The following is a 14404-nucleotide window of genomic DNA, read 5'->3' on the forward strand; positions in this document are numbered from 1 at the left end:
TGATAGTTTGTTTTAATCTTTGGCACTCAGTTCATGTGAAAGTAAACTTTGCTGCTCTGTTTAGATCACTCTGTCCTAATATCATAATTTAAATTTTTATGTGATTTGTGAGGCTAATTGAATGAGCATAGTCGGAAGCTGTCGTTCTCCTTTTTCTTCTATTTCCTTTTCTTTTATTTATTTGAATTGACTTTACACACTGGAAAAAAAATTGACGGTTTGCCAGTATTGGAAACAAAATTTTTAAATCAGTGATATATCAAAGACTTAACTCAAATATACAACTCTATCTGGCCCATCCAGAAAATCTCCATAAGCAATATAAAGGAATGAGAACCCAATTACTTTTATAGGTCTAGGGAGCAGTTTAATAATTGTTCCCTTTTGTCATTTTCAGTAAAGGATTAAATGTTTGAAAAGTTCATCACTGTGATATAAAGTTTGATACAATAAAGAACTATTAATTATATCTAACTATCTGAAGGATTCTGAAATTATGCCACACAGAGTATACAGGAATCTCATTTCTTAAGTGAAATTATATTGTAGTGAGGACAGAAAAAGACAAAATTTAAACAACTAATAAAGTAAAAATATATATAAATAAATAGAATTCTTGAGATGAGGTTCACAGAGCAAAGGCAAGAGAAGAGGCAGGGAGGTTTAATAAGTATTCCTTGAAGAGGTGAGGAGTTAGTGGGGTGAAGTTCATAAAAACCAATAGGATGTTTTTAAATCTGGTATGTATTTGTTAAAATTGAATATTAGAAGGTACTGCCTTTCATAATTTTAGAAATTAGAATGTAAAATTATATTACATTTATCTATAAGTACTTTATACTATAGGGAATAATTAACTTATTTTTTATAGTTAAAAAGAGACACATGGTATACTATGCTTTTTCTTTTCATAGCTTGCACTTTATGTGCTTTCATTCCTGGAACCCAAAGACCTGCTACAAGCGGCTCAGACGTGTCGCTACTGGAGAATTTTGGCTGAAGACAACCTTCTCTGGAGAGAGAAATGTAAAGAAGAGGGTAAGGTTCAAAATCACATAGAGAAAATATTTTGTAGTTCGAAAAAGCAAAGTGATTCTGAAAAATAATAATAAGTTTTATGTGCACATAGAATAAAGTGGTGGATAAACTAAAAAAGAGAACTTTGGCAGCCTATCAAAGAATCAAGACTACGTCTTCATTTACATTCACCTACTTGTATAAAATCCACATGTTATTCCACACATTCAAATGTGCCAAATCTTGCCACTAACCCCTTTAGTGAGTACTGTAACTAATAGTGAATATATCTCATTTGCTTCCCAGTCTCCAGTAGAATTAATAAACAATGAGAAAGTCAAGATGAGGACAATTTAAAGAGAACCCCCAAATTAAACTAGCAATTAAATACTCAAATATTTGTAGTCTATTCATTTCTTCCACAAATATTTCTTGAGCACCTCTTATGTGCTAGATATTCTTAAATCCTGGGACTGTAGTAATAAAGTCCCATTTTCTTCCCACTATGGAGCCTGTGTTCTGAGACCTGTTTAAAAAAAAAAAAAAAAATCCCCTTTCCTAGTAATGGAGTAGGTATCATCCATATTAAGAAAGGACATTTTTTCTTTCCAGCAGGCATCTAGAAAAATATTACTTTTGAAAAAATTATGCAAAAATATTATTTGCCTTCGACAAGCAAAATTTTTTTTTTTTTTTTTTTTTTTTTTTTTTTTTTTTGCGGTACGCGGGCCTCTCACTGTTGGGGCCTCTTCCATTGCAGAGCACAGGCTCTGGACGCCCAGGCTTAGCGGCCATGGCTCATGGGCCCAGCCGCTCCGTGGCATGTGGGATCTTCCCGGACCGGGGCATGAACCCGCGTCCCCTGCATCGGCAGGCGGGCTCTCAAACCACTGCGCCACCAGGGAAGCCCCGACAAGCAAAATTTTTAAGAAAGAATCATAGAGTGTAAGACAGATGCGCTATAGGTTCTCTTTAGTAAAGCTGAGAGGTAAAGAAAGATCCAGGATACTTAGTTTCTAATCCTGCCTCTGCCCTGTCTGTGGCTTGGACTACTCAGTGAAACCTTCTCTTCTCAGATATATATAAAGTGGGATTAATTATCCCTGCCATACCTTCTCATAGAATCATTATTTTAATGACTTTTTTAAATTGTGATAATTTATACATAAAATAGAATTTATCACTTTCACTATTTTTAAGTGTATAGTTCAGCGGCATTAAGTATGCTGACTTTGCTATGGAACCATCACCACCATCCATCTCCAGAACTTTATCATCTTCCCCAGCTGCAACTCCATACCCATTTAACAGTAACTCCCTATTCCTCTTCCCTGCAGCACTGGCAACCACCATTTTGTTTTCTGTCTCTATAAATTTGATGACTCTAGGGACCTCACATAAGTGGAATCATACAGTATTTGTCTTTTTGTGACTGTCTTATTTCACTTAGCATAATGTCTTTAAGGTTCATCCAAATGTATCAGAATTCCCTCCTTTTTTAAGACTAAACATTCCATTGTATGTATATACCACACTTTTTTCTCCATTTATCCATCAATGGACACTTCGGTTGCTTCCACCTCTTGGCTGTTATAAATAATGCTGCTACGAACATGGATGTACAAATACCTGTTCAAGTCCCTGCTTTCAGTTCTTTTGGGTGTATGTTCAGAAGTGGAATTGCTGAATCATATGGTAATTTTATGGTTAATTTATTTTGAGTAACCTCCATACTGTTTTCCGTAGCAGCTACATTATTTTATAGTCCCACAAGCATTGCACAAGGGTTCCAATTTCTCCACATCCTCACCAACATTTCATAGAATTATTCTGAGAGAAGTGAAATAGTCAGTAGAAAACATGCCATACAGATTGCAAATTTACATTAGTGTCTCGTAATAACAGTGTTAGAAATTAGTGTTCTGCATTTCAGTGGTTTTCAGCATAGGAGAAAATGAGATGCATTATAAAATGTGTAATTTGTATTATTGGTGAAGGCAATTATACTCTAAATTTTCTAAACCTTAGGTATTGATGAACCATTGCACATCAAGAGAAGAAAAGTAATAAAACCAGGTTTCATACACAGTCCATGGAAAAGTGCATACATCAGGCAGCACAGAATTGATACTAACTGGAGGCGAGGAGAACTCAAGTCTCCTAAGGTAACTGAACTCTTGCATGGTGTAACAGAAACCATTAATCAGTGTTAGTACGTAGTGTACGCTTTCATATCTGACAAGCAGTATAATTTGACAACCCATGTCCTGTAGAAAGAAAACAATATATTTTAAAATAACTGAAAATGTAACTGACAGTATTCCTCTGTGCTAATATCTCTAGTCTGACAACTAATTGTACTTGAATAAAAGATGAATTGACTTATGTGTTGTTCTATCTATTGCATGTAAATGAAAATTTCTGAATATCCTGTTGAATTTTGTGTCATATACATACTGCCTAAGAATTTGCTCCCTCTCTGACTAAGCATGATTTTCTGAGGAGTACCCACGTTTGGGGGGTTTTTTGATGGCTTTTGTGTGTTTTAATTTTATAAATTTAAGCATAATTCTGATTTTCTGCCTTATAACATTTCAATTATATAAAGAATGGCAAAAATACTTGAAATCCTTAGCTATATTTTTTTCAACTGGAAAAAAGCAATTTGGGGAGACATTTTGTATTAAAATGTATACATTATGACAGGCTTTTTTGTTTTAAGTTGAAAAAGTTGATTACTGTCTTTCTACTTAGTAGGTGCTTTTGTTTTTGTGTGTCAAAATTGCACAACTTAAGTGCATATTCTTTTGGTTTGAGCGGATAAAATAGATGATTATAAAATACGTTTGTGTTTGAACCATATTTATGAGGTCTTGACTGAGTAAAATTTTAATAGTTGATGTCTCAAGTATAAATAATAGAATATGGAAACAATAAAATGTTTAATACTTAATTCATCTGCCAGGAAGGATGCTTCATATTTTATACAAATTTTTACTCTGGAAATAGACTATGGATTACTGTTGCTATTTATGGCCTCATTTTTCTTTTCACCAGTATTTTAAAAAACATAATGTAGTAACATACTTCTGATCTGTACATCTATGTTGTAGGTGCTGAAAGGACATGATGATCATGTGATCACATGCTTACAGTTTTGTGGTAACCGAATAGTTAGTGGTTCTGATGACAACACTTTAAAAGTTTGGTCAGCAGTCACAGGCAAAGTAAGTGTACTTCTCTCTACACTTCGTAAAGTCACCATTTGGTACCTACCTTTACAAGGATCAACCAGTGAAAGGAAAACAAGGATTCATTTTTGAGTCTAGCTTATTTTGATAGCAAATATCAGAGCTTCTAATTCAGCTTTTTTCTTGGCATGAAAATGATGTTTCTCCTGATAGGGATGTCATTAGTTTCTTCTTCATTTAAATAGTTTGTCTATCTTTGTGACTTAGCTATTTTAAGATTTTACAGATGTGCTTTTTTTTTCTTTTTTTGGGGTTAATTTTTCCTACTTTTATTAACCATCAAAGTTATATCTCCTTCCTTTTTAATCTTTTTCAAAAATATGACTGAGGGATATATTTTTTCCTTGTAAACTTTGTTGATAACCTACCTATAGTTTAAAAGTTAAATACATCATGTTAATTTTGATTTATCTCAAACCCTGTAAGATAGAAGTTAAGCAGGCTAGTTATTTAAATAAGAGTTTGAAGGAAACAAAGCAGTCCAGGCAGTCAGTTTCACTTCATACAATATTATACTTTAATGGTTCTCTACTGAATACTTATTTTTACCTGTCCAATGGAAAATATTTTCTTGAATTAGGTAATTGACCACCTAAAAAAGAATAGAAGAAAGTGTGTGGGGAGGGGGAAATCTGTCTTTTAAAATGTCTTATAACGTGTTGATTCTTGGGCAAGAATCTTCTAAATATTCCAAGTCAGATGTAAAAGTTTTTTTAAAACTGCTTCGTATTTCCATAGTGTAATATTAGTTTTGGATTTATTTCAGGGTTTTAGTGTCTGTCTTTACTTGTCTAGAAGTACCTTGCCTAGAAGTACCCTAACTACTGCCTTGGGGCAGATTCAGATGAAATGTGGAATGTAGCCACACCCAACTCTGTTGGCATTCTTTCACTGAATCCATTCCCATGGAAGAAACCAAGTTGCAATTTTAGTATTATTTTATCAAAGAGGCCAGGCCGGAGTTGTCATACTTTAGTGAGAAAGGTTTACTGTCTACATACTTGTTCCTCGACTGTGTGTGTGTGTATAATATGCAGTGCTGCTGAGTAAACAAAGAAATACACAGTGATGGGATCATGTTATATTGATGTGAAAAATTATTTTCTAATATGCCAAACATTCCAACTGAGTAAATAACTTTACTTCAGATTTTAATGAACTGCTGAAATGTTATTTACATTGTTTTTCTTTCTACCCAAAAGTAATCATCTTAAGTGTTTTTGCAGTGTCTGAGGACATTAGTGGGACACACAGGTGGAGTATGGTCATCACAGATGAGAGACAATATCATTATTAGTGGATCTACAGATCGGACTCTCAAAGTGTGGAATGCGGAGACGGGAGAATGTATACACACCTTATATGGGCATACTTCCACTGTACGTTGTATGCATCTCCATGAAAAAAGGTAGGAGAAACCCTGTAGGGGTTGGGAATTCTTCCTCTGTTACTTGTGAACTTGGGGCCTTTTGTATAGAGTTCCGTTGTACAGTACTTACTATGTCTAACAGAGAGATAGTGATAATACGCTCCTAAATTAGACTCATCATTCAACTGCAGATATTTCTCTGCTAGGAAAGCAGCAGTGTGTTGCCTTAGAATCAGGCAGTCGGGTGTTGCCTTTAAATGTCCGTCCTCATTTGATGTGCTGTTGGCTTCCACCTTGAAACCCTGTTCTCTGATCTTGACTAACACCTTACTTTATCGTTCTAAATCTTTGATGACTCATCATCTTCAAAAAAACTGGTGGGGGGGGGCATATATTTCCAGTAGTGGGACACATTCCGTAATTCAGGCTTCAAGTCTCTGAGTCTTTTTAATTACCCACCACCCTTCCCCCACTCCATCATATCCCCTGTGTCTGGGCAAAAGCTGAGGCCTGTGGGTTTTAACTTATTCTCTCATTACCTATCACCTGAACTACTGACAGAGCTTTCAAACTCGGTCACCTTTTACACAGCTGCAGAGAACCTTCTCTCATTACAGTAGTACCGCTGCCCTTTGGGAGCCTACTGTTGCCTACCGAATTAAGGAAGAAACCCTCAATCCAGTTTTCAAAATAGTTTAAGCCAAACCAGACTGCTTGGCTTTTTCTTCTCGGCATCTTTGCTGTTGCTTTTATCTCCTCCTACAGAGCCCTCCTATTAAAGTCCTTTCTATCTTCCGTTGGCGTGTCTTCACGGTACCCCTGTTAAACAGATGTGATTTCTACCTCCCTTGTCAGAAAAGGTCTCTCTGAAGGGTCCTCACAGTGGATCCACTCCAGTTTTTACCGTTAATTCATTCTGTCCATGGCATCTTCTTTATCAAGAACCATTACATTTAGCAGATTTCACTTTAGATTTGTAATATGTGCAGAAAAGTACCTTCTCACTTGTAATTTGAATCTACTTTGAACAATGTGCTCTACTATTAAAATTGGGAGGGGGGGGATTGGTATCAAGAGACCTTGCATTTCAGTTTCCATTATGTTCTGACTTAAATCGCTCAATGCTTCCATTTTCTACTGTTCCAAAGGTGGAAACTCTGGCCTTTCTTAATCTCTTAGGAATGACATTAAAGACATGAGTTTTCAACTCTCCTTTGTAATCCAAAGGTGATTGCCATATTTGTATCACTCTGGTCTTCGGAAGAGAATAAATGTTGGGTCAGAGTTTTAAGGGATTTCTGTTGCCCCTACATGTGTATGTTCTAAAAATCTGTATGTCTTAATGCCCCGGTAGCCTACAGAATATTTTTAAATATAAACATAAGCAGCCTTTGTTTGAGGACATGTTTAAAACTGGTTAACTTAACCAGAGTATATGGTGTAAAGCTCATATGTTTAGCTGTTTAAACTCCAGATTCTGATTTGTTTTGTTGAAAAACCTTTATTGAATTTTTTCCCTAGTCACAAAGGGACTTTGTGCTCATAATTAAAATTGGAGGAAATGACAGAAAGAATAAAGAAGAAAATTTAAGTTTTTCAAAATACTGCCACCCATTAGCATTTTACACATATTGCCCACACTAACATTTTATTTCTAAAATCAAGATCTTATTGTATGTGTTTAGAGCTGGCTGCTTCCGCTGCTGCTTCTTTATCTTCTTTGACTTCATCTTCCTCTTCTTCCTCTTTGTCATTTCTAATTACAGTACAGTAGCCTTAAAACTGTTCCACAGGACCCCAAGGTGCTCCTGGGTCCCTCATAATGGGTGGAGGAATCAAACAGGCAGAATTCTAGGCTTTCCAACTTCCCATCCCAATCAGAGTAACTCAACTTTTGCATGTTTATATATCAAGGTTTTACATAGTATGTATTTATTTTGAAAACAGGTATTCCTGCTTAAGAAAAGGAAAAAAAGTTTTAATAACCACAGACATTTTATGTATCATGTTTTCTCACAATATCAAAATTCTAATACATTCTTTTTTCTGTTTTCCCCCCTACAGAGTTGTTAGTGGTTCTCGAGATGCCACCCTTAGGGTTTGGGATATTGAGACAGGCCAGTGTTTACATGTTTTGATGGGTCATGTAGCAGCGGTCCGCTGCGTTCAATATGATGGCAGAAGGGTTGTGAGTGGAGCATATGACTTTATGGTGAAGGTGTGGGACCCGGAGACGGAGACCTGTCTGCACACACTGCAGGGGCACACCAACAGGGTCTACTCGTTACAGGTAAGAGACCTGTCTCAACTGCTCTCTCCTGAGCTGCTCTGTTGATGAGTCATAAGGTTGTCTTACTCCTAATCACTGTCAGATTGCTGATCCAATAAAGTCCAAAAAAAGGGGAATCAAATTATTCTGTTTACATATATTTTATTTTTTTTAAATAAACTTTATTTATTTATTGGCTGCATTGGGTCTTTGTTGCTGTGCGCATTCTTTCTCTAGTTGCAGCGAGCGGGGGCTACTCTTTGTTGCGGTGCGCGGGCTTCTCGTTGCGGAGCATGGGCTCTAGGCGCAGGCTTCAGTAGTTGTGGCTCGTGGGCTCTATAGAGTGCAGGCTCAGTAGTTGTGGCTCGCGGGCTCTAGAGTGCAGGCTCAGTACTTGTGGCACATGGACTTAGTTGCTCCGTGGCATGTGGGATCTTCCCAGACCCGGGCTCGAACCCGTGTCCCCTGCACTGGCAGGTGGATTCATAACCACTGTGCCACCAGGGAAGTCTCTACGTATACTTTAAAATTGGCATGAAGAAAGCATAAATTTTGAAATTATTTAAATGATTTGTTTCAATTTTTCTGTGATTGATTTCCCTCTAAAATACAAATATTTTTCTTGGAACCTGAGACTTTGGGGCCCTAAATTTTGCTGTGTTAATTAATGGGTAGATAGTCTCCTAGGAGAATAACCTGGATTTTAATAAACTTCTTAGAGGATTAATTTGGCCAAAAGTTGCCCCTTTGCCTTGATAGCTGGAAGTTGATGGACCATGTAATTGTGATTCCGTCCCCATTCAAGGTGGAAGTGGAACTTTCTGCACAAAGCTGCTCTGCTGTCACAGGGCTGCTGGTTTGTAGTCATGAAGAAGTAAATTTGACTTAAACTGATTTTTGGTTTGTTTTCATTTGAACCTGATGTCCTAGAATAGATTGCCATATTTTGACATAAATAACTAGATTAATAGCACGTTTAGAAAATAGATCTTGTTTCGTTTCGTGAAAGATAACATTTTCAATTCAAAAATACAGTTGACCCTTGAACAACTTAGGAGTCAGGGGCACCAACCACCCCACCCCCACCCCAACTCCAGTCGAAAATCCTCGAATAACTTTACCGTTGGCCCTCCGTATCTGCAGTTCCACATCCAAGAATTCAACCAACCTGGGATTGTGTCGTAGGTATTTAGCGAAAGAAATTCGAGTATAGGTGTGGACCCTCCCGGTTCAAACCCATGTTGTTCAAGGGTCAGCTGTATTTCCTGTCACTTACATAGCTTGTTTACCAGTTACTGCCCATTAGTAATCAGCAAATTAGTATGTAGTCCCAGGGCTCTCAGTTCTGTCGCTGGGGTATTTGTATCTTAACTGATGGAATACTGTCCATGTCATGAAATATTGACATATAATAAAGATGTCTGTTAACTTAGAAAAGGTTATGAATTTGGAGGAGAGGGAATTGGATGCAATTGTTTGTATGTTTCGTGATATGTTCGAACCTTAATGAATATAATAATCTTATTTAAATAAGCCATTAGATTGAGGAAAGAGGTGGTCACATTATTATAGATCTGGGAATTGGTAGATATTTGTTGACTTTGGGTATAGCTGGGAAGCTGGAGAAGAGATGCTGTATATAGTTTGCTTTTGTTCTCAAAATGCCACCACTTCTAATTCCAGATATAATTATCTGTTGGCACATTTCCTAAATAGCATTAGGTTCTTGTAAATGAAATTTTTATTTTACATACAATTTTTAATGGAACTTACTTTGAAATATCATGAAAGCTATCTCCAGCCCTTTTCATGCCATAGGTGTTGATAAGCACACCCTTTATTCATAAACCACGTCAGCAGTTTAAGCTTCCTATTGGGAAGTAAAACTCAAATGGCAATCCATATTGAATCATTCATGGTATGTAGCTAGTAAATGTGGCCAGATGATCTGAAAATAATATGTTCATTTTAGGTGGTTTTTTGAAAATTGTTTCTGCATCTAGTTTGAAGCCACTGGCCATAAAAATTTAGCATTTCTGGTAGAAGCTTCTGAGAACATGCCCTGTGGAGTTGCTTGATTGTGTGCACTTTGTCCTAGTACCTCCTTTTGTTCCTGGCATTTTGTTCTCATGCTTTACTCCCGTCCCCTTTTAGGATTAAGGTCAATAAATAATATCAAGAATATGTACACTTCTAGTCTAATAAACTGTGTCTGTTGTAGTTTGATGGCATCCATGTGGTGAGTGGATCTCTTGATACATCAATCCGAGTTTGGGATGTGGAGACAGGGAATTGCATTCACACGTTAACAGGACACCAGTCGTTAACAAGCGGCATGGAACTCAAAGACAACATTCTTGTCTCTGGGAATGCAGATTCTACAGTTAAAATCTGGGATATCAAAACAGGACAGTGTTTACAAACATTGCAAGGTAAATATTGGCTACCCACCTTTAGTTGTGTTTCTTAAAAATGAGATTGTTGGTCAAAAGAGAAATATGGAGCTTTTGTGTCACAGAAAGAATTAACCTCGTACAAAATGAAAACTTATGTTGGATAAGTTTATGAGCCTTTCCACTCTGACTTGAGTAGGAGTGGGAGTAGGATGGGAAGGATTCCCAGTGCCCACTGAACTAGAGGAAGAAACATGTGAAAGCCGCTAATACTAAATGAGGCACAGCAGTGTTAACTTCTGATATCATGATTCACTTCTTTTTATTAGTCATAGCCCTTAGAAAGTGTTTTTTTTTTTCATCGAGGCCATCTGGTGGGCTATACTGCAGCTTTTTTACTCATTGATTTTGTCTCTTCCTCAGAGTTTTGGAATAGTGTCCATTCAGCCTTTGCCTTTGACTGGTTAGTTCAGAGTGGTAGGGTAATAGATTGTCCATGAGCAGAATACGTGATGCTGGTACTATCTGCATCACACCGAGAGAAGTGCTCATTCATGCAACCAGGACACAAAATGTATGCCTGGTAGCTAACCACACTTCCTGGAACACAGAACCCTCAGAGATAAACGTTTCAGTTACAAATAGCTACCAGATTTTCTTACATCCCTGCCGATCCTAAAATACTCAGAACACAGTTTCTAAATGTGCAGCGTTTTAAATATTTCATTTATTGTGTGTTCCAATATAGATTCCACAAATTACAGTATAACTGACCCTTAGTCATGATTTCTAACCAGTAACGAAATTCCTTTGGTTTTGCCTAGGTCCCAACAAGCATCAGAGTGCTGTGACCTGTTTACAGTTCAACAAGAACTTTGTAATTACCAGCTCAGATGATGGAACTGTAAAACTATGGGACTTGAAAACGGGTGAATTTATTCGCAACCTAGTCACATTGGAGAGTGGGGGGAGCGGGGGAGTCGTGTGGCGGATCAGAGCCTCAAACACAAAGCTGGTGTGTGCAGTCGGGAGTCGCAACGGGACGGAGGAAACCAAGCTGCTGGTGCTGGACTTTGATGTGGACATGAAGTGAGGAGCAGGAAAGGTGGCATCGTCCCAACGTGTAGACGACATACTCCCTGCCCTTCCCCCTGCAAAAGAAAAAAAGAGAAAAAAAGAAAAGAAAAAGAAAAAAAATCCCTTGTTCTCAGTGGTGCAGGATGTTGGATTGGGGCAACAGAGCGAAAAGACCTACAGACTCAGAAGAAAAAGAGGAAGCGATGACAAACCGCAACTGACAAGAGAGGCGCCTGCCGGCTCATCCCGGAAAAAGCTTCACTTTGGACTGAGGGCAGCTTTGCAAAACGAGACTTTCGAAATCAAACCAGGTGCAATTATTTCTTTATTTTCTTCTCCAGTGGTCGCTGGGCAGCGTTACTGCAGAGATGTCGTTACAGATTCTGCTAGCCTGTTCTTTTACCACTGAGACCTAGAAAGAAGCTGCAGTAACATCCACACAGTACCGGTGGACTTTCTCACCAGAGAGCATCTGCAACAAAAAGTCATTTTTCTGGAGCGGAAAAGCTAAAAAGGAAAAAAATTACTGTGAATTGTTTTTGTACAGTTATCATGAAAAGTTTTGTTTTTGTTTTTGTTTTTTTTTTTTTGCCAACCATTGCCAATGTCAATCAATCACAGTATTAGCCTCTGTTAATCTATTCCTGTCGCTTCCACATACACTCTGCAATGCCTGTGTTGCTCAAAGGTGGCAAGTTGTCCTGGGTTCTGTGAGTCCCGAGATGGATTTAATTCTTGATGCTGGTGCTAGAAGTAGGTCTTCAAATACGGGATTGTGTCCCACCCCTGTACTGTACTCCCAGTGGCCAAACTTATTTATGCTGCTAAATGAAAGAAAGAAAAAAAAAAAGCAAATTATTTTTTTTTATTTTTTTTCTGCTGTGACGTTTTAGTCCCAGACTGAATTCCAAATTTGCTCTAGTTTGGTTACGGAAAAAAAAAGACTTTTTGCCACTGAAACTTGAACCATCTGTGCCTCTAAGAGGCTGAGAATGGGAGAGTTTCAGAAAATAAAGAGTGAAGTTTGCCTGCAAGTAAAGAATTGAGAGTGTGTGCAAAGCTTATTTTCTTTTATCTGGGCAAAAATTAAAACACATTCCTTGGAACAGAGCTGTTGCCGCCTGTTCTGCGGAGAAACTTTTCTTTTTGAGGGCTGTGGTGAATGGATGAAATACATAATAAAACTGACAAAATATTTTAAAAATATATAAAACACAAAGTTAAAATAAAGTTGCTGGTCAGTCTTAGTGTTTTACAGTATTTGGGAAAACAACTGTTACAGTTTTATTGCTCTGAGTAACTGACAAAGCAGAAACTATCCAGTTTTTGTAGTAAAGGCGTCACATGCAAACAAGCAAAATGAATGAAAAAGTCAAATGGTTTGCCTCATTCTCCAAGAGCCACAACTCAAGCTGAACTGTGAAAGTGGTTTAACACTGTATCCTAGGTGATCTTTTTTTCCTCCTCCTGTTTATTTTTTTTGTTTGTTTTATTTATAGTCTGATTTAAAACAATCAGATTCAAGTTGGTTAATTTTAGTTATGTAACAACCTGACATGATGGAGGAAAACAACCTTTAAAGGGATTGTGTCTATGGTTTGATTCACTTAGAAATTTTATTTTCTTATAACTTAAGTGCAATAAAATGTGTTTTTTCATGTTAGTATGCCTGTTTCTTCCACTGAGGTAATAACACTTCATTATCAATATTTAGGGTTTGTCTCTGATATTTTAATCTTCGCATCCCCTGTAGTGCGGCATAGAAATTGATGCTTCCAGGCCTGTTGTCCACAGCCAAAGTAAGAACGGTGGGCGGCAAGATGCAAATTGTATTTATTTAAACTGTGCAGGAGGATGTGGCACTGTGCTCATCTCTATTACACTGGGGTATATATGTATGAAATCTCGTCCCTCAAAGAGCCACCAGACTTTTATGGTAGTTGCAACTAGAATTCCTATAGGAAGTTCATTTTTAAAATGTGACCACGTGTCAACTACTTACCAGGAACTTTCTATGCGTTCTCTCTGAAGCTCCCACCATCCTGAGATGTAGACACCATTCTCTCCACTTTAAAGATGAGGGCAGGACTGCGGCTCACACGGGTTAGGTGTTTGTCAGAAGTCAGGTACCTGGCCAAGCACCAGGATTCACACTCATGCCCTTTAAGGAGAAAGAAACCTAGAATTTTGACAGACTATAAAGCAAGATTCGTGGCGGGGGTGGGGGGATCATTTTTGTGGTAATTTCAGGCTCTTTTGTCACTGTTTTATTGAATAAATCTAGCATTTTATAAAGTAAGGGAAAAAAATGAAGTTCAGTTACTCAAATTAGGTAGCCTCTCAAGTAGCAGGTTTCTGCCATGTGTGTATCTCTAGGAATCTCAACTATCTAGGCCCGAGGTGAACGTTGGAAAGTTAACAAATATTGATGCTACTTAGAGAATAAATTTCTCACAGACACAAAGTATGTGTTCTTTACTCCTAAGGCAGCAATGCTTGGGCCTCACTCTCCCAAAACTGCTGAATGAGAACATCTGGGGATGGGACCCAAGAATCTGTATTTAAACTAGCTCACCAGGTGGGGTATGGACACGACTTTGAGAACCACTGCCCTAGAGACCTTCCAGTACGTTTGGTTATTTGGTTTTTTAGTCCACAGCACATTACAGGCACAAGAACATCAGAAAGAAGTGACAGGTTAAGGGAAAAGACAAAAAGCCACATGGTTAAAGACAGAAGTTGTATTAGGCAATGAAGTGCAGGTGAACGGCCCGGCCTGCTTTAGGGAGAACCGGGGCGAAGCCTGGAGCCATGACTGCTGTTCACACGGACAACTCAGTGATTGAGAAGAAGCTGTAATCCTACTTGGTAGTCTTGAAACTGCTTGATTTTTCATAACGTAAATGTGGCTTGACTCTAATACAATTGAAGAACAACATCATCAATAAAAATAAATGTACAGTATAGAATAGAATGAGTTCACAGATACGCCTGAATCCAAATCCCAGTTCTGTCTATTTACGGGACC

The 14404-nt window shown here is 37.8% G+C and overlaps 1 protein-coding gene across 3 annotated transcripts in view; it reads left to right on the forward strand.

Annotated features, from left to right (window-relative positions):
• Positions 1 to 13039, forward strand: part of FBXW7 (F-box and WD repeat domain containing 7) — a gene marked incomplete at its 5' end in the record, with an annotated part of 92095 nt that extends 79056 nt beyond the window's left edge. For all 3 annotated transcript variants that reach the window (XM_079698696.1, XM_079698698.1, XM_079698697.1), the window contains 7 exons: positions 915 to 1038; positions 3046 to 3182; positions 4131 to 4244; positions 5495 to 5676; positions 7702 to 7927; positions 10128 to 10338; positions 11124 to 13039. In XM_079698696.1, the coding sequence (XP_079554822.1) occupies positions 915 to 1038; positions 3046 to 3182; positions 4131 to 4244; positions 5495 to 5676; positions 7702 to 7927; positions 10128 to 10338; positions 11124 to 11392 (1263 nt within the window). In that variant the 3' untranslated portion in view covers positions 11393 to 13039. The remainder of the gene's footprint in view (positions 1 to 914; positions 1039 to 3045; positions 3183 to 4130; positions 4245 to 5494; positions 5677 to 7701; positions 7928 to 10127; positions 10339 to 11123) is intronic.
• Positions 13040 to 14404: the final 1365 nt, after the last annotated feature.

The sequence above is a fragment of the Hyperoodon ampullatus genome, assembly GCF_949752795.1.
Source record: "Hyperoodon ampullatus genome assembly, chromosome: 1".
NCBI classification, from domain to species: Eukaryota; Metazoa; Chordata; class Mammalia; order Artiodactyla; family Ziphiidae; genus Hyperoodon; species Hyperoodon ampullatus.